Source organism: Triturus cristatus, chromosome 12, assembly GCF_964204655.1.
Source record: "Triturus cristatus chromosome 12, aTriCri1.1, whole genome shotgun sequence".
NCBI classification, from domain to species: domain Eukaryota; kingdom Metazoa; phylum Chordata; class Amphibia; order Caudata; family Salamandridae; genus Triturus; species Triturus cristatus.
The window spans coordinates 195,614,141-195,635,127 of NC_140595.1; the positions used below are offsets into that span (position 1 = coordinate 195,614,141).

A 20,987-nucleotide genomic window follows, 5' to 3' on the forward strand; every position below is an offset into this window, starting at 1 on the left:
AAATCTGGTCTGAGGGTTTAAAATAAAAGTTCAATAAAACTGCAGGTTAGCCAAAACAGGGAGATAACTTCCAGGATAACCTAGGAGCTGCCGATTGCGTGTTTTACCCCTGTTTAGAAATACTTGTTTGATGGTCTCTTTTGCGTTTGGGGGAATATTCTGGGGATTGGCATAAAAATGTCCTAGACCTAGCTCTAAGAACTTGTCTCTCAAGTAATGAAACCAGGGGGTCTTGTTGAAACTGGGGGCAATAAGGCAATCCTTTATAATATATCTTGAGAACGCTAAATCCTCTGAAAACCAAATCTTAGCCCATAAAAACAAGGGGGCAAAACCAATATGGTCCTCTATGAACTCAAAACCCAATTATGCATGACAAACAGATGTAGTGGCACTTATTGGTACCATCAAGAGTCTTTTGGTAAAAACTTTCTCAACTCCTTGGAGCTGTTGACATCTATTATATCCCCATACCCCTGCCTCATAGGTAATTATAGGGAGGCATTTGGCTCTGTAGAGGGTTAGTAATTCTTTCACTTCTTTTTGCCCCAACCTAGATGCAAACCGGAAAAGTGCATCCGCTACCAAGCTTGTCTACTGTGCTCTAACAGTCAAAAGAGTTTCCCATTTAATCTGTGTAATCAATTAATTGCCCAAATACGAGAAGTTACTGACTTTTTTCTATCACCTTCCTCTTAATGAGAAAGGTTTTGGATTTTGTGGTCCGAGGACCACAGATCATGATATATAATTTATTGAAGTTATCTTTTAAATCAAGCGATGTCATAAATAATGTGAATGCATCAAGAGATTTTTGCAGGCTTATCACTGTTCTTGCCAACAGCACAGTATCATCTGTGTATGCAAGCAGAGGGGCAACGTTCCTACCAATTCTGGCGAAGTCAAGCTCCCTTTTTAATAAAAAAAAAGGCCTCCAACCCATTAGTATAAATAAGAAATAAAAAAAGGGCTAAGATGCAGCCTTGACGGACCCCTTTCTTAGAAAAGATGGGTTTTCTCTTTTCCCCTTTGCTGCCCTAGCTTATGGTTACCGTTGTATTTGTGTGGAGCCTACGTAAAAGGGTTACTAGTGCTTTTTCCACACCAATATTCTCCATCATAGCCCACAATGTGTTCGATTTTCAGTGCCAAAAGCAGTAGACAAGTCCATGAAGGCCAGATGGATAGAGCTCATCATGGACTTCAAGTGCTTACTAACTATCAGGGACAGATTAAGACATTATTCAGTCGTGTCCATACCCCTTCTAAAAACCACATTATGTGCTTGATAAGACCCCTTTAGATGAGGCCCACTCTTCCAGTCTTACAAGGAGGACCCTACCAAGACTTTTTCTGTTGCATCAATCAATGATATAGGTCTGTAACATACAGGGTCATTCCTATCTCCCTTTTTAAAAATGGGGACTACTATCGCCTCTTTCCAAGATTCAGGCAATGGGCCAATGATGGCTGCTTTAAAGATGTTAGTTAACAATGGTGCCCACAAGTTAATATTTGTTTTGAAAAAGTCAAGGGGCACCCCACCAGGAACGGGGGCTTTCAGACAGATGACCTGTGCGACAGCCACCTCTACTTCTTGCACTGAGATGGACAGTCTTAGCTGCGTGGATTGGGTAAGGTGAATGGGTAATTCCCTAGCTGACATATTTATCATCCTGTGGGAGGATTAAATATTTGGGTGAAGTGAGCTTCCCAAACTTCACCTAAGATCAATGAGTCCATCTGTCTCACATCTTCGACAAACATTGGGGGGTTTGTGATTTCCAAACATTTTTTAGAATTTTTATGGGAGCCCGCATGGACCAGGTCTTCCGACGCCTCCTCCCTCAATTCCATTTTCCTCTGTTCAATCATCCCTCTATTATTTACCCTCAAGTTTTTTCCACGCTCTCCTTTCAGAGAGATAGTGTGTAAAACCGTTTTTTGCTCCTTATGTGCTTTGGTACATTTATTCTTGAACCAGCGCACCGGTTGGGCTTGCTTTAGGGGAATCTTCTTAACCAGCCTTAGGGAGATTTTGGTACAAAGCGCCTCAAAATCCTTGACTGATTCATTTGGGATGAAATGTAGCTTCAAACACCTAACTATAAGGTAGCGATTTCCTGAAATAATTTCTTGTTAACATTTTTGGCAATATACTTTGGCCCATTTCATCCTGATTCACTTGTTGGGATTATACTAGGTCACAAGATCCTCAGAGGATCCTGTTTTTGGCTTAACATTAAAAATAGCTATGAGCAGATTATGATCACTTGAACAGTTTGGATTGGTTTTAAACTCCTGAGCTAGCGAGGTACAGTTGTGGGATATTAACATAAAATCCAAAGAGCTAACCCGACCTCCGCTGACATAAGTTGGGCACTGCATAATGGACTTGTAAACACAGTCATTCAGGACGGTAAAGTCATTTGCTACCAAAATAGTGTTTAGGGCTTCCCCATACAAGAATGACTAAAATGAGCCATAGGTTGACCATCATTATCTTCCAGCCCATAAAAACAATGGGTACTATATTTACAAAGGGTACAATTAAAATCTCCAATCCATTAAATACATAGGGGCTGCCTCTTGTCAGAAATGTTACTAACTTTTTCTTGCAGCTCCTCTATTACTCAACAATTTCCCTTGTCAAAAATATTATTGTACAAGTTCACTGATAGTAGATCAATCGGTAGCAGACCAGATATCACCAGTAATTGGTACCAAGGGGTTGAGCAGATGCATTTGATTTTTACAGAAGTATATTTTACTGCTATAAGCACCGCTATACCACCCTTTGCACTTCCTGAGGTGGATGGAATCGCTGGAATACAAAAAGAACGATACCCATTTATGAAAAAATCATTTAGAGTCCTTGGGGTCCTTACGATGGCGGTCGGACTTTCGTCCAACCGCCATCGTTGTGGTAGTAGGACCGGCCGTCTACGAGGCGGCCTACCCACCTACCGCATTACGATGCGACCGACACCGCGGCGGTCGCAGGCCCTATCCCTAACATTGCAGCGGGGATGCAGTCAGCAGCCCCTGCCGCAATGTAGCAAAAAACAGAAAACCTCTCCTTAACATATAGTTCTAGAACGGGTGCTACCTCAACCTTCAACAATATATTGTTCCACAAGACATTGATTTATATTAAATTTTTATTTATCAAAAATATATTTTTGTATGTTCATTTGTTTAAGTGAATAACATCAACATAAATTCATATATGAGCCCAAAACCTGGGTTCTCAATGGAACTCAAACCATGCACTCGGTTAACATCAGACATACCACTACATTCATACCATACACTATCATACTGTCAAACATAACCAAACAGAGTAATGCTTATCAGAAATACATTACATCAATGCATCGGTAAAAACATAAAGAGGAAAAGCGCCGTGTGTTTCGGAGGGGGTCCACAAACCCCAATATCCTTCGTCAGGGCCTTCCTTCGTCTCCTTACATTTCATGATTCAGGGACCCTCTTTTGTTCTTTAGTACAGCCCCTGCCGCAATGCCCAGAAAAAGGCACTTGCATATCCCTCCACTACGTGTCAGGCACCATAAACACATGGTGCAGGGTTATGTAGGGGGGCACCATAGATGCCCCCCAGTGCCCTTGCCCCAAGTCAAGAGATGAAGGGGGTCCCTCTACTGGCCCCCAAAACCGTTTCTGCCATTCATTTTGCTGTGGGTTGTCCGCCGCAAACTGAACGGAGGAAAGGGATATCATAATCCCTACAGCGGTACCTGCAAGGTAATGCCGCCATGTTGGGCAATGTTTTGGTTCTGACAGGTGGTCGGAAAAGGACCGCCTGTCGGAACCGTGGTGGGCGGTCTTTACGACCGCCACGCTTAACCAATGATTCCCCCCGCCATCATAATATGGCGGTGAGAAAAAAGCAGCACGATGGCGGAGGGCCGGCCACCGACAGGCTGTCGGTGGCTGGCCTTCCACTATCGTAATCAGGCCCCAAGTTCCAATCTCCATTCCCTAATTAAGTGCGGACTCACGCTGTATTCCATGAAATGACTCTATACAGAGTAATCATATTTCCTTGGGATACTTGCCCCAATGTTGCGTTGGTAGATACGTCAGGAGTACAGGTAAAGGTAAATGGTACTTCATCTAAAGCCCACCCCATCATGATACTTCCCCAAGAAAAGTGGTATCAAAGGGATATCAGTAAAGCATTTAAGTTCCACATCTCATAATGTGCAGCTTCATAAAGAAAAAGCAGTGTAACAACTTTAGGGCCTTATTTAGCATTTGGCAGCTGGAGTAAAGGCAGTCAGGGTGGCAGAGGATTTTACATTCTCTACCCTGCCTTTAATCCACCTGCCACATCGAAAGCTTACCCTTGCTTAACTCAGCAGTGAACTCTGTGAATTTATATGAACTGCTGTGACTGCAGTTCATACAAAGCCAATGTAAAGTTCGGTGTTCTTCAGTCATTGCTGATTGATCTTTACACCAAGCTTTTGAACGTTTTACATTTTTCAAAAACGAGCTTCCAAAGCGGGGCTTTGTTTTAGAAAAATGTAAAACAAATACCCTCACACCATGTTAGCTTTTATCCCAGGATGAGGGGGGTAAATGTAAAAATAATTCTGCACCTCAACTCAAAGTTTTACCTGGTGATGATGGCCAAAAAAAAGCCATCTAATTGCCCACTCTAAACTGGGCGGATGATCGCTCGGATGGCTTTGCTCCCACAGGCCATAGTCCATCAAACCGTTGAGAGCATGTCTGCAACGGAGCCGATTTAGGCTGTTATTGATATACTGTTGGTCTGCCCAGCCCCAAATTTGGTAGGTTTAATTGGGGCAATTTTGTATAGTGTGAACTCCACCCAAAGGCATTGGAGTACTTTACACTTTACATGAGCACCTGTTACATTACACAAGGTCAGATTTATTTTTTGTAGGCACTATGAGATTAAGTGATTTCCCCAGGATCACAGGATTTGGAGCCAACGCCTATACTCGAACCTTGTTGCCTAGTTCCAAAGTTGATAACTCTGGCCGTAACACCACATACACTCCGATGGACCACGAGTTTCGTGGAGAACATACTCTATCACCATTGCGATGGAGTATCGTCTCTGCCAAACTCTAAATCAGTCCTTAGTCTTTGACATTAAGTTGGATTAGAGAACCTGGTGATAAAGAGAAGCTAAAAAAAGGGTTAAACCAGATCTCCAAGCAACGGTTTTCCAGTAAGATGCCTAGCAATACATAGGCAGTAAACCAGTGAGCTCATGGGAAACTGTTAAGAGCAGAAGCCTCATTGTGATGGGAAATAATCTAGAGTTAGATTTCTTGTAGGACCCTAGTCAAGTGTTTATCATAAGAATTCCGTAGAGAAAGACAGACTGACCCTACAATGAAGGGAAGAGAAATCTGTAAAGGTTCCAGCACACACTTCTTCATATCAGAAAGTCAAAAGGAGCCCCAAAAGATGTTCTGTAAAAAGTGATTATAGTATACACTGCTTTAGGAAAGTCTTAAGATTAAAGATAATGATGAATTAGCAGAATAATAGGCAAGGCAGTTCTCTGTTAAAGAAGAACTAAATCAACAAGAGAGATGAGTAAAATGAAATGCTGAATATAACCGGTTTAGGAAGTAGTATCAGTGAGAACTGATTGGGAAATCATTTAGTTTAAGGGAGGTTCTGCTCCCAAATCAACCCTATATCATTTTGAAAGGCCTGACGTGACCCGTGGACAGTAATTTATTTAGCATTGTGCTTCATGTAGTAATCCTATCCAATCTTTCAATCTCCCTTCTAGACCTGATAGAAATCATGTCAAGATAGCAGAAAGCAAGGTGGTGATATGTGATGTTGAAAGCATATTCTCCCACCCACATGCACAGTATCATGACTACAGAGACTGCATTTTCCATTTATGTTTTCCAAAATTGTGGCAATAGGTGCATAAGCCCATTCCATTTAAATTTTTGTCTTCAGTGTGTTTATTCTCATAGCTGATGGCCATCGCTACCAAATCAAGTCACAGCTACTACACCTGTGTGCGGTCTACGTGTATCTTAAGGGATTCTTAGGAAGACCAGTTATTTCCACCTTCACCGTAATGGTGACATTTCTATCTAGCAATCCACTTTGTTCTAGTTCCTCACATGTAATATTTGCCACATTGCAAGGATACTATGGGGTAATAGCAACAGACTTTATAAATGCATAAAAACAATTTAAAAATCTCCCTTTAAACTTATAGAGAAATCACTGCATTATCAGATCTCTCCTGTTAAATTACTCCTCGCTTTAAGAGAATACTCAAAAGAAAGAATTTGGACCCTGTATGTGAATTATGGTGAAGTTTGTCAACAAATCACTTGTCAGTGACTATGGATGCGTTCAAGCACTGAGAAATATCGAGGCATCACCATTCTTTGCTCCGTTCATTCCTACATATGGATCTCTGCAAACTATTATATAGCAGAGAAGCGATAAACATCATTACTATTGGAATGGACTAGATTTCTACAGAAGGATAGCGTGGAAGTTGGTGAGCACCATACTTGAATGCTCTGTAGTAACCTGTGGATATAGGAAGTAAAAAGGCTTTAGTTAGCAATGAGTTCCACTTCCAGAGGTATTATTTTATGTTTTACTTGGCTAGTACACTAATCTTTCCCAATGTTTTAAAGAACATTTTCATTTGATTTTACTTGGGCATCCCATGTACGCTGTACTCAAGACTGGAAGTAGAGTGAGTCTTCTCACTCATGGGTATATCATGTTTTACTTTAGCACATTTTGCTAAGCATGCATGGCTTTAGTCTTTTACTTTCTCTTGCCTGACTAGTTTCCAGTTTTCTGTACTTCTTATTACATCGTGTTTTCTTTCTATTTTTAAAATAAAAAATTTCTGTTGTGGTATTTTTCTGTAGTTTTTATGACCTTTTCTTGTGGGAAACGTCAATGCGAGTGTAGTACTCGTACATTATTTTATTCCAGTCCTTCATCTATTATTTCAGGTTTGCTTTATTCATATTAATGCTTGAATGTTTAACCCATCCTCATGTCTGCATAACAATTGCTGAGCCCACATGGCTGCTGTACTGGTGACATTGTTTTTTTATGTCTGTCATTTATTTTTGTAATTATGGCACTCTTAATGTTTCTTCTTTTCCACTTAAATATAGTGGCTTCTCTTTTCATTTCTATCTGGTAGACCGTATAGCTGTTCTTATACTCTGATCTGTATCTTTTGTATTCTAATGTACACTTTCTAAAAAGCGGCTAGCCAACTTCCTCTTCTGTGATTATTATTTAAATTGAAACATTGTAAAACATCCATTGAGATATAAAAAGTATAGTGAGTAATGAGAACGTATGTTAACTATCTACAAGTTATTTATTTTTATGTTTGTATCTTTCTGTAGTGTGACACTTCTTAAATAGTGTTTGCCTACAATATTTTAGAAACATATTAAAAGATCTAGTTATGGTACCCTTAATTTCGATCGATTGGATGATGGAGAACTCAAGCCAAACTAAGGTTTTTTTCTTTTTTATTTTCACTCAACCACCACGCTTTTACTTCAGAAATCATCTCTTGTCTCTGTTTCAGGATGTTCCACATAATGAACCCCACTAACTCAGCCTATTCTTTCCTCTGGACATGTGAGGATCCACCAAGCCTGAAAAACGCCCCTCCTTTTCGCTGCTTGAACGAGAAGGGGCATATTCATCCAGAAAAGAAGGCTGAGGTAAGGGCATTCTTTTCAGACACCTGAAGTTCAGTCTCCTACACACACTATGCACCATCCCTATGCAGCATTTTAATAAACGTTCCATACCATTTGTATTCCTAGCCTTGAGTCGGGCACATCTAGTTCTCTCTGGTGTACGTTATTCTTATAGTTTCCTTTCACTTTCAATTTAGCTACAGCATCGTATTTTGAACAACAAGAAATCCAAACTGTCAGACGTGGTACACAAAAAGCCTTTTTTCCATCCCTCTTTTTAGGTCGAGCTTTGATCGACCTGTTATATCTCTTCTGTGGGGTTTGGCACACCCACCAATTGCCATTGGCTGTTATCTGGGTCATTTACAAATGCTGACTTGCTATTGGTGCAGTTGCTTAAATATCCCTCTTTTGTGGGCTTATCTGCCTCGCTGGTGATTTAACTAAGAGATTGTTTTGTTAGGCCATCACACTGTAATGTGTGTGATGGCCTCTCCTCTCCTCCCTCCCTTCTGATTTATTTATATCTATTTTTTGCCTGCACTCAGCGTGGCCGCCTGCATGCCTGAAATAAGAGCAGCAACTGCGCACGTGAGCGCCTTGCTTGTTAAAGTCTTAGGTAAATATTTAGCCAAGCTTTGGCGTTTCCCACCAGGTTGTCCTGGTGAGGAGGACCCTTGTTGAAAGTCTGACGTAATTACGCACCCATGCTTTGGGCTTTTTCACAGATGTGCTTTGTGTGCCTGGGACTTTTTCAAGTGTAAATAAATGCTGGTGCTCTGAGCTTTTCTTCCCCTCTACCCTCCAGTGGCTGCTAAATGCACTGGCTGATGGAGGCCGGGTCCCATCAGATGCTATCGGTGTTTGCTTGGTTACATAATGAAAACCACGATTCCCAGATAAGGCGGATCCTGTCTCAATGATACCGAGACTGTCGGGGACCCCTGGAGAGTGGCACACAAGCTGGCGGAGCACACCGGCAATATCAATCACATAAAGCTGCTCTCAGGAAAGAAGGCTCACGTGAACAAGGTTTCGGAGGAAATCGAAACACGTTGTAGAATTATCCACTGTGGTGGTAATATACGAGTGCGGAGCCTTCTTTCCTGAGAGCGCGCAAATCTACTGTGGCTTTATGTGCTCTATCTATCTATCTATCTATCTATCTATCTATCTATCTATCTATCTATCTATCTATCTATCTATCTATCTATCTATCTATCTATCTATCTATCTATCTATCTTCCTGTTGTTTACGAAATAACAGGCGCCGACTCCGTGGAAATGTAACACTGGAATATTTAATCAAAAAACAATAGCCATGACGCGTTTCGACGGCGAACCGCCTTCTTCACAACATCGGGCCCTATGAAAGGCATGTATATATATATATATATATATATATATATATATAGAGAGAGAGAGAGAGAGAGAGACACACACACACTCTCTGTCTCTCTCTCTCTCTGTCTCTCTCTCTGTCTCTCTCTCTGTCTCTCTCTCTCTCTGTCTCGGTCTCTCTATCTCTCTCTCTCTCTCTCTCTCTCTGTCTCTCTCTCTCTCTATCTCTGTCTCACTTTCTCTCTCTCTCTCTCTCTCTCTCTCTCTCTCTCTCTCTCTCTCTATCTCTGTCTCTGTCCAAGAACTGAACATCTACAGATCTCTGAAATCTCAATAGCGGATCATAAAGGGGTCAGCCTCTACATACAAAACTGTTTTAGATATCTTTTACTACTAACAGTTCCTCTGGAACCATGCATACCATCTCCACTGATTTTATTGTTAATCTTCCACCGTCAGATACATTTGAAAAAAAATACAATCAGCTAAATCCACAGCTCAGATCTTGGATCACAATTTGTTTAGCATTTTTGGGAGGTTTTCTGTCATATTCTATGGATTTATGTTTCCCTGTCTTCTGGCTTTCACCTCCAGTCTAATGGGCACACTGAACAGATAAATCATAGTCTAGAACAATACATGCATTGTTTTGGTAATTCTACTCATGTTGATTGGTCTTATCTGCCTCAAGCTGAATTCCATTATAATAACTCTGTGAAAAGTTCTGCTGAGATTTCTCCAATCTTTTGTTTACAAGGTTTCCCTCCCAGAGCTTTTCCATGTGTGCATCAAGTAATTCATTCTGTGCCAGCAGCTACAAGACTTCTAGAATTACAAATCTTAAGAAGTAAGATCCATGAAAATGATTTCCCTATGAAATGTCCAAGCCTCAACATCCAAAGGCGCGTTCCCTATCGCTCCCCCAGATAGGGAATCCAAGAAGCTGGGCCATCTTGGGAAGAAGATGTTTTCATCCGCCAGCTTAGGACTGCGGTCGGTGAACACCCCATGTCTCTTGGGCCGTTACACCCACTCTGTGTGGGACACGGTTGCGCAAGTGCTACCACAGTGCCTGGAGGAGGCCTGGGCCGTACTCTCCTGTGCGGTCGCAGAGGGTAGAGACACAGCAAAGTTAGCCATTCGATGTGGGCTGGATACCACCGACTCGCTGGGTAGAACGATTTCTACATCAGTAGCCCTGAGGCCCTACGCCTGGCTGAGGTCCACTGGCTTCTCCTGGGATGTCCAATCGACCCTTTTGGACATGCCCTTTGATAGCTGTTGCCTGTTTGGCGACAAGGTGAATAGTGCGCTCGAGCACTTCAAGGAATCTAGAGCTATGGCCAGATCCTATGGCCACGTTGCCACCTCTTGGCCCGTTCAGTCTGACTTTCGCCACTTTAGTGGCTACGGAAGGAGTGCCCCACCACCCAGTGCCACAGGCCGGCGCAAGCTACTCAGCCTCTGCGCGGCCGGGGACGTAGGACCCAGCGCGGTGGGTCTGGGGGCCAGCAGGCGGGCCAGTCCACCAGTGCCCCCTCTGCAGCAAGCCTCCAAACCTTCCTAGTGCGACCTTCAGGGCCACCAGTTGCCAGTGGGTGGCAGGATCCGCCATCACCTCCCCCACTGGCATGACATCACGTCGGACAGGTGGGTTTTGCAGATAGTCCGAAGGGGTTCCTCCCTCCCCTTCAAAACTACTCCTCCTTCCATGCCACCAACACTCCATCGCATGTCAGAGGATCACTTGGCCCTTCTCCGTCAGGAAGTTACTGCTCTCTTGGCCAAGGGAGCTATTGTGCGAGTCCCTGTCCCAGAAGTAGGTTGTGGTTGTTACTCCCACCATTTCCTGGTACCCGCTTCCTCCGGACGACCACGGAGACTGGGTGGGAGCGTTGGACTTGCAGGATGCTTACTTCCACATCCCCGTCCTGCCAGCCCACAGGCATTACCTACGGTTCACTGTAGGCCACGAGCATTTTGAGTTTACCGTGCTCCCCTTTGGCCTTACCTGCGCCTCTTGGGCATTTACGAAAGTGATGGCGGTGGTCATAGTTCATGTGCGCAGATCAGGGGTTCCAGTCTTCCCCTATCTCAACGACTGGCTGTTGTAGGTGGGCTCTCCCACCTCCAGACTACAGTGGGCCTCCTGCACTTGCTAGGGTTCACTATCAGAGTGACAAAGTCACACCTGATTCCCTCTCAGAAGCTCCTTTTCCTCAGAGCAGTTCTGGCTACAGCACTGTTAAGGGCTTATCCTTCCGAGCAGCAAGTCCGGGATATTCGGGCTATGATACCCATGTTTCAGCCTCTATCCCGTGTTTTGGTAAGAATGACCTTGAGGCTGCTGGGCCTCATGGACTCCTGCATCCTGCTGATGGATCATGCCAGGTGGCATATGCAGGTTCTGCAGTGGGACCTGAAGTTCCAGTGAGCACAACATCAGGGGAATCTGCCCAATTGCATTCAGATCTCGGAGGGCACTGCACGACAATTGCAGTGTTGGCTAACGAACCAGGATTGGGTCAACAGCAGATCCATCTCCCTTCCCCAACCAGAGTTCACAGTGGGGACAGAAGCGTCACTTCTGGGATGGGGCGGCCACATGGGAGAGGCGGAGATCAGAGGCAACTGGTCTTCGGTGTAGTCCTGGCTCCACATCAATCTTCTGGAGCTATGGGCGATTCATCTGGCACTGAAGGCATTCCTTCCTTCTGTCAAAGGATGGGTAGTGCAGGTGTTCACAGACTACACCACTGGCATGTGGTACTGCAACAAACCGTGCAAGTGAGGTCGTGGACCCTATGTCAAGAGGCCCTTCTCCTCTGGACATGGTTGGAACATCAGGGCATGTCCCTGGTGGTTCAACACCTGGCAGGTTCTCTGAACACCAGGGCGGACGAACTCAGCCGTCGGCGATGGATCATGAATGGCGTCTTCACTCGAGGTGGTGCAAGGTCTCTGTTAGACCTGGCACCTTGGCGTGGGTCTCCCTTCCATTTTTTGCTGTTGCCTCATGTGTTTTTGCTGGTGTTAGATGCTTTGGGCACTGTGCCACTGCTATCCAGTGCCACAGTGCAAGTGCTCCCTATTGTAAATTGATGTATTGATTAGTGATTCCATGATTGACTGATTTGGTTTACTTGTCAGACCCTAGTACAGTGCACCAGGAGTGCCCCGGGCTGGTAATCCCAATGCTGCTAGTGGGCTTGCAGCACTGTTTGTGCCACCCACAGAAGCAGCCTGTTAAAGTGTGTCTAAGGCTTGCCATTACAGAGCCTGTGTGCAGTCTGGTACTGCCATGCTGACTGGGCAAGTGCACCCACTTGCCAGTCCCTAAACCTTCCCTTTTTGTTCATATCAGACACCCCTATGGTAGGCCCAAGGGCAGGGTGCATTGTAAGTATAAGGTTAGGACATGCCCTGGTGTGTGTGGCATGTCCTAATAGTAAATTACAGCCATTTTAGTTTTTCACTATTGCAAGGCTACCTGTTCCCCCATAGGCCAGAATGGGCAGTTTGATTATTATATCCTATAATCCTAACTGACTCAGGGAACTAGGTAGAAATTCGAGTTTAGTATGCCTGAACTCAGCATGATAAAATGCATCTTTTAGTGAAGTTGGTTTTAACATTCTGTGTTTGAAAATACCACTTTTAGAAAGTAGATATTTTCTTGTCTAACCATCCAAGCCTGCCTCTGCTAGGTTGTGTATTCCTTGCCTGGAGTTTGAGTGAAAGGGGCTGGGGGATTCCAGGAGATAGGGTGAGTCAGCACAGGACTGAATAGAGAGATCTGCATGCAGATGGGCGGAAGAAGTTGCACCTGGGACCTGAATAGGGCTGTGCCTTCCCTCCGCAATGCTGGCTCCACCTCCTGTGGTGTGTCTGATGTCCCTGCCCTGCTCTCTGAAAGGAAAGAAGGTGTCTTGTCAACAAAGTGCTTCAGGACTGACCAGAACTGGTTTGGACTAGGCAAAGGCCTCTCTGCCTTCCGAGAACAAATAGAAACTGTGTATAACAAGCATTAAAAATGCAATAGGTCTCGCCTTTCATTAAGTTAAAGCCATTTGCTTTGCTATACAATACCATTAGCAAAGCAAATGGCTTTAACTTAATCAAAGGCGAGACCTATTGCATTTTCAATGCTTGTTTAGGACTTCTGGCCTGCGTACAGTTCAGGTGGTACCAGTCCCACATGGTCAGTTGTAGAGCTTAACACACAAATGTCGACTCAGAACACAACAGTTTTGCTTGTATGGATCCCTCCCTTTCTAAGCCCCCCCTGTTTCATCTTTCCAATCCTCAGAGGTGAGTTAAGTTTGTGTTGCCTGACTATTCCGATGTCACGTGCCATATTGTTCATGCCTTACAGCGAGGCACGTGCTCTCCTGGGTCAACTGTACTTTCCAGCCTGCGTAGCACCTCCGTATAGTTTAGCTAGGACGTGTCATTCTGGTTCAGGCCTACAGTTCAGCCAGCACATGTCATCGCCGAGTATCGCGCAGCATTTGGCACATCCTACATTTGCGAGTCCTCTGCCAAACCACCCGCAGACGTTGATAAATCCTGCTGCTCGCGTTGCCTTACATTGCTTGGGGGGTGTTGTTTGTTTTTCCCACTGCTGTTGAACTGTTGGGGATAATAGCATCGCGCTAAGTGAGTTTAACTGTATGTGAATAAATCAACTGCGCGTGGGGAGGCCAGGGAGGTGGGACCCGGAAGTCCCGCCTACCCTCGCGCATCGACTGTGAGATCTACTCATACTGGTCCACTACGCAGGGGTGCTGCAGGATGTTAAAAAATTGAGGAGCGTTAAAAATCAGAGGGAGATGGGGCACGCGCAGCTTTATAATTAATAAGATATAACCTAGGTGAAGTGAAATAGATCTAAAATTAATTAGATTAAAAGGGGTGACGGAATGCAAGCGACAATTCACATTGAAAAAAAGACAGAAGAAATTTAGAAATGTGGGATGGAAGAGGGTCTGAACCACAGAAGGACGGAGAGAGAGCAAGGGAAGGTTTACAACGGTCATTATCGATAAATAGCTCCATGAGATGAATGTAGAGATGAAACAAGTAACAAAGGGGAGATGGAAGAGGGCAAGGAAGAGTGGATTTAAGGTACGGTAGAAAGGAAGGAGGGGGGACGGAGTAATCGGGCTATTGGAAGGAAACAGAAAAGATAAAACAGAGGGAACATAAAATGAGAGAGGGTCTGGTGGAGAGGAAAGGCAGGCGAGTAAGTAATACATGTGGGATGGGGAGCTCAAAGGGGAAATGAAGTGAGAAGGGAAGGTATAACTCAGACGTAAAAAATAATGAAAGAGAGGAGGAGAAGGGAAGAGAAAGGGGGCAAAGGAAAAGAAGGCAAATAAACAAATGCATGAATAAAAGAAAGACAGTTGAAGGTAACATCACATGAAAGAAAACAAGAAACGCGAGTGGTGCGAGCGCGTGCAAAAAGTGAAAGTAGGCTGCACGTGAAAGTGAGTGATCGCAGCTGTACATATTGCAAAGCTGCCGGCTGCGCGCGTGCACGCTCGCGGGAACGCAAGCTTGTCGCCAGCCAGCAGCACTTTCAAAACTCACATACTAAATGTCTCTCCGAGCAGCGCATGCGCGCTGACTCAGCGAGACCTAAAAAGGGGGACCCAGACCCCAGAACTTTAGATCACTTTGGGAAACAAGAAGAAACCTTTGCCGAGGAGGGGAGCCAGAGTGACTGAGGAGAGACTATCCCGAAGCTTGAGGGATTGGCCTGCAGTGGTTGCCTGACTGCCAAAGAGAGGAGAAGGAACTTTATGTATACTTTATTCAACTTGTGAAGGATCTCCAAGGGCTTGAGAAAAGAGCTTGCCTCCTGCTGAAGTCTCAGGGACAACAGACTTCACCAACCAGCTCCTCAAGAGTTCTTTGGAAGTGCCTGCTGTTTTGGGAGGCTTTCTGAGGGACTGCGTGTCGCAAGGAGCTGAAAGCGCGACTCACGAGCAAGAAGCGTGTCGCCGAACTGCCGCTGTCGCTTCACAACGAGAAAGCGCCTCGCATCGCCGGAGAAGAGGATCAACGTTGCATCAGACGCCGCCGCATCACCGGGAAGCGTGTTGCAGGGCCTGTTGCGGCTCTCATCGTTGTCGAAGCGTCTCGCACCACCGTAGAAGAGGATCGACGTTGCAGCAGACGCCGCCGCATCGCCGAGAAGCGTGTCGCAGGGCCTGTCGCGGTCCGCATCGTGTCGCATGAAGAAAAAGACGCCATCATTGTTTCATTGCACCAGATCTTCAGTGCATCACAGCGTTGCGTGCCGCATCGCAACGGAAGCGCAGTAAGAAACCGATGCATCACCTCCCCTCGCAGAGAAGAACCGACGCATCCCCTACGCAGCAGTAGGGACCCGACGCATCACCGTTCTTGCGTGTAAGGAACCGACGCATCACCTTCCCTGCAACACTTTCGTTGTATAGCGTTACGCATCTTAAGGTACATTGAACTCAAAGTGTTGCATTTTAACATCTAAAAAGAACTAAGCTAATTCTACCATTTTAAGTACAGTATTGTCGATTTTTGACGTTTGTGTTCTTGTGATAAGTCTATATAAAGAATATTTATTTTTATATAAAACTTGTGTGGTGTCCATCTGTAGTTTTGTCACTTGGTTACTGTATGTGTTCTCAAATGCTTTACATACTGCCTCTGAGATAAGCCTGTCTGCTCGTGCCAAGCTACCAAGGGGGTGAGCAGGGGTTTTTGGAGTGTACCCCTTACCCTGACTAGACGCAAGGGCCCCTACTTGGTCAAAGGTACCTACCTCTGCCAACTAGAGACCCCCAAATCTAACAGATTCTTTCAGCAGTGGGGAGAGCCTTGTTTAGATCTGTTCGCAACCGAAGAGAACGTGCAATGTCAGCAGTTCTGCGCGTTGGAATTTCCAAGGCAGCACTCGCTCGGCGACATTTTTCGTTGTGAGTGTAATTGCTGTCTTCTATACTCCTTTCCGCCTATACCACTTCTGCCCAGAGTGCTGAAGAAGATCAAGCACGACTGGGCACAAGTCATTATTGTAGCTCCTGACTGGGCACGAAGAGTCTGGTATACCGAACTCTTGAACATGGCCATCGATCCTCCGATCAGACCGCCTCTTCAGGAGGATCTTCTGTCGCAGCAGCAGAGGACGGTCCTCCACCCGAACCTGTCCTGCCTCCACTTCGTTGCGTGGAGATTGAGCAGCGCCAGTTGACAGCTTTTGACCTTCCTCCCAAAGTCTGTAATGTTATCTTGGCAGCCAGGCTTCCCTCCACTAACACGGTATACGCCTGTAGGTGGAACAAATTTGTGGCATGGTGCACAGCAAAGGCTGTGGACCCCCTTTCTGCCCCTCTTATAGAGGTTCTCATCTTTATTCTATCTTTGGCCTAGCAGGGCTCTGCTATGGGCACCCTTAAAGGCTATCTTTTGGCCATTTCGGCCTTTCTTTGCCTTCCTGATGAGCCTTCTCTTTTCAATTCCCCTTTTGTAAATAGGTTTCTTAAGGGCATTACTCACCTCTTTCCTCCTATTCCTTTCGTAATGCCCCATCGGGACTTGAATCTGGTCTTAACTTACCTTATGTGTGCTCCTTTCGAGCCACTACACTCAGACTCTTGAGCTTAAAGACTGCGTTTCTGGTTGCCATCACCTCTGCTTGCAGGGCAAGTGACCTTCAGGCTCTATCTTCTAAACCTCCTTTCCTTGCTGTCCATCTGGACAAGGTTGGCCTTCGAACTAGACCTTATTTTCTTCCCAAAGTGGTTACCTCTTTCCACACAGGACAGACCATCACTTTGCCCACTTTCTTCCCACCCCCGCGTCCTTCCAAGGAGGAGGAGAGACTTCACCATCTGGATACAAAACGTGTGTTATCTTTTTTTTTGGATCGCACAAAACAATTCCCGGTGGACTATCAACTCTTTGTTGGCTATGTGGGTGCCAAGAAAGGTAGGGCTGTGCAAAAACGGTGTATCTCTCAATGGGTCGTACTTTGCATTAAGATCTGTTACTCCTTGGTGAAAAAGGAGACTCCGGTAGGACTGCGCGCCCATTCTACCAGAGAGATGGCAGCCACTACTGCTTTGGGATGTGATATCTGCCAGGCAGCCACGTGGGCATCTCTGCACACGTTCACTAACCATTACTGCCTGGATAGTCAAGTCCGGAGGGATGGCTTCTTTGGCCAATCAGTTCTCCAGGACTTTCTGGTGTGAACTTAGTTCGCAGACCCACCACCGGGGTTGGTATTGCTGGGGTATCTATTCTAAGCTAAGGAATCTTTAACTAATGGTCTCTTTCAGATGAATAAATTACTTACCTTCGGTAATGATACATCTGTAAGAGACATATATTAGTTATAGATTTCTTACTGCCCCACCCATCCTCCCCGTTCTGTCAACTGACTTCTAGAGTAAGGGACTCCCTTTCAGGGACCTAGTTTTGTGCACCGGTGGTCAGTGTCTTGCATGGCTCTGCGCTTCTGGCGTGGAATGTCATGTAAAAGAACAGACGTCCGCGCGCAGGGGCGCTGTCTCAGTAAATACTGCAATGTCATCCTGGCGATCACTACACCAACGATGAACACGGAGTCGACCAACGCCACCTACCGGCGCGCAGGGCTACTGCTAAGAAATAAATCTCCCGTTCTGATGGATACTTCTTCCTGTGGATTCCTCACCTTTTGAATACCCCCTGCGCCAGCATTCCGCTGAAATACTTTCCTAGCTCTCCCACGTCGATGAGGACGTCATAATAGCACGGCTCCACTCGCGACTCCGTATGACGTCTTCAGAGCCATAAGAGGACCTCGTCGGCGTGCTGACATCAGTTCCCTTTTTCCGTGCCGTCGACGCGTAATGCTTTTTCTAGGGACTCTCCATTTTCTATGGTGATTACTTTGTTTCCTTGAAAAATTTTAGATGGCTACTTCTAAGAAGTCCGGATTCAAGCCCTGCAGGGAGTGTGGTGGTCACATGCCGATCACTGATCCCCATGATGATTGCTTTTGGTGCTTATCTTCTGATCACGATGTCGATGGGTGTCGAAGCTGCAGGAAGATGAATCCGAAAGCCCTCAAAGAACGTGAGGCTAAACTCTTTATGGCCAAATCCAAAAAGGAGAAGAGGGGTCGAAAGCTTGCAAAGTCGTCGTCTTCTCACACATTGAAGTCGAGAAAACACAAGAAGTCGAAGAAGAGGCATGGTTCTCGCCGCCGTTCGTCAAAGAACAAGGCTTCGAAGTCGCCTTCTCCAGCTAAGCGGCTTCGAAGGAAAGACTTTGTGTCTCCATCTCCTACTCCTTCTCCACGGGCGACTCCGGTTCAATCTCCGGCTCCGATGACGCCGGCTTCGAGGGGCTCTTCGAGGCCTAAAGGTTCTCCGGCTCCCAGTAAGTCTCCGACGCCCAGGGAGTCGTCTCCAGTTCGCGTGGCTTCACCTGTGCGGGCGCCGTCTTCACCGGCTCCGCAAGTTCCAGATCAGCCTCAGGTGATACCTGTTCAGGAAGGTACGGATCCATATCCTCCTTTTCCTGGTCCTGGAACGGACCATATGCATTTTTTAAGTGCAATGTTTGGCATGTTTGCCAGGGCCTCTAATCCATCTGGTGCGCCTTCAGGCCCGTGGGTCCTTTGGCCTTTAATTTGGGTGTACCTCACCTGTATGCCCAGGCTCCCTTCGTGCCATTCTTGCCGACGACTCTGGCTTGGCATTTTCCGGTGCCGAGGTCTTCCACTCCGGTTCCTCGGACTCCTTCGGCTGTCGAGTCAGCGCCGCCTCGGATTCGATTGACACCAAGGTTTGAAGCTGAAGGTCTTCCATCGATGCTGATGCCGTCGTCACTGGCGCCGCGTCTGGCGCCACCGTCGCTGATTCTGAAGCAGCGCTCTAGGAGGGATGCGCAGAGGCTGCTTGAAGAGGAGGAATATAGACAGGAAGAGGAGGAAGGAGAAATTGTCGAATCTGTGGACAAGTTTGAAGGTTTACAGGAGGCCAGTGGATTGGATACTTCCCCTGAGTATGATCTTTCATCTCCGAAGGCTGGGGTATTACAGGATGTTGCTCCTTCTCATGTTGTAATAAGAAAAGCAGCTGAGTTACTTGATCTGCAGTTACCTTCAGCTGAGGTAAAATCTAACATCCTGACTGAGGTTCTTAATACATCTTCTGCAGTTTCTGAGCCTCTTCTGCCCTTCAATGAGGCCTTAACAGAGCCTATTTAGGAAGTCTGGCAAAAACCCTTGACTGCTCCAGCAGTTTCCAGGTCCATTGCAAGAAGGTACAGGCCAGCTCCTGGGGATCCAGCATTTCTTTCTTCACATCCTTCACCTGAGAGCTTGGTGGTCCAGGCTTCTTGCTCAAAACAATCTTCTGGTTAATTTCCTACCATACCAGGTAATAGGGATTCTACAAAAATGGAGCAAGCGGCAAAGAAGGTATTTTCTTCTGCAAGTATGGCATTTAAGTCCACTAATGCTACCTGTCTACTTGACAGGTATATCCATGCTCCGATGGACTCTGTCAAGCAGCTAGCTCCAAAGTTGCCTGAGGATGTCCAGAATAATTTCCTGGAGACTCTTTCTGACTCTCAGGCTGCGGCCCGTCAAGTTATACAATCTGGTCTGGACACGGCTGACTCTGTGGCTTGTGTAATGGGGTCTTCTGTAGCAACAAGAAGACAAGCTTGGCTGAGGTCATTCGGATTTTCGCCTGATGTTCAGGCAACCCTGCTGGATTTGCCCTTTGATCGATCGAGACTGTTTGGCACTAAAGCTGACTCTGCCTTACAATGCTTTAAAGATAGCCGAGTGACTGCAAGATCGCTGTGCCTTCAAACGCAGTCTAGAGGATACGGCTACAAGCGGTATCATGGATTTGGAAGGGCTGCTTCCTTTCGTGGCCGCCAACAGCCTCAACAGAGCCAGCAGCAGAATCCTTTGTACAAATCGTAAAGGGGTAAAAGTAGCGGCCGTCTTAGGGGATCTGCCCGGCAGCCGTCCTCCTCCTCCTCCTCTTCCCCCCGCCACCGTTGGTGCCTCAGGAAAGCAGTTCTAGATCCCCCATCTTAGAACATGTTGGTCCTGTAGGGGGTCGGGTCTCCCACTTTCTACAAGATTGGAAACAGATTACTTCAAACCGTTGGGTTTTAAATCTTGTAGAGACTGGGTACACCCTCCCTTTTTTAGAGTTTCCTCCTCGCCAGGGTTGGTGTTCAGAGGACCACTTACTGCTTTTGCAGCAGGAGGTTCTTACCTTGTTACAAAAAGGTGCGATAGAGGTGGTTCCAGAGTAGGAAAGGGGTCAGGGCTGCTACTTCCGGTATTTACTGTTCTCCAAAAAGGACTGTCGATTGAGGCCGATCTTGGACCTCAGGATTTTGAATCTTTACCTCAGGCAGGAAAAGTTCAAAATGTTGACCTTGGCTCAGGTTCTTCCTGTGCTGCAACAGGAAGACTGGATGGTGTCCATCGATCTGCAGGATGCGTATTTTCATCTTCCCATCCTGAAGTCGCATCGGAAGCATCTCCGGTTCACAGTGGGATCTCAACACTACCAGTTTGCGGTTCTTCCGTTTAGTCTGACTTCCGCACCTCCGGTCTTTACAAAGGTGATGGCGGTGGTAGCGGCACATCTCAGAAGGTCTGGGGTTCCTGTTTTCCCCTATCGGGACGATTGACTGTTGAAAGCAGATTCTCCGGAGTTGGTGTCGCACCATTTGCAAGTGACAATACAACTTGTTCAAATTGGGTTTCTCGATAAATGTACCCAAATCTCACCTGGTGCGTTCTCAGCCCAGCCTGTTCATAGGGGCAATACTGGACACTACTGTGTGTAGGGCATAACCGCCTCCGCAGAGGATTCTCGACATACAGGAGATGACTACTTTATTTCA

The 20,987-nt window shown here is 46.0% G+C and overlaps 1 protein-coding gene across 1 annotated transcript in view; it reads left to right on the forward strand.

Moving 5' to 3' along the window:
• The window catches only part of HYDIN (HYDIN axonemal central pair apparatus protein), a 2,467,744-nt gene that overhangs the window by 2,129,759 nt on the left and 316,998 nt on the right, over window positions 1-20,987 (forward strand). Inside the window, exon 71 of the mRNA XM_085640020.1 lies at window positions 7,610-7,748. Within this exon, the coding sequence (XP_085496146.1) occupies window positions 7,610-7,748 (139 nt within the window). The remainder of the gene's footprint in view (window positions 1-7,609; window positions 7,749-20,987) is intronic.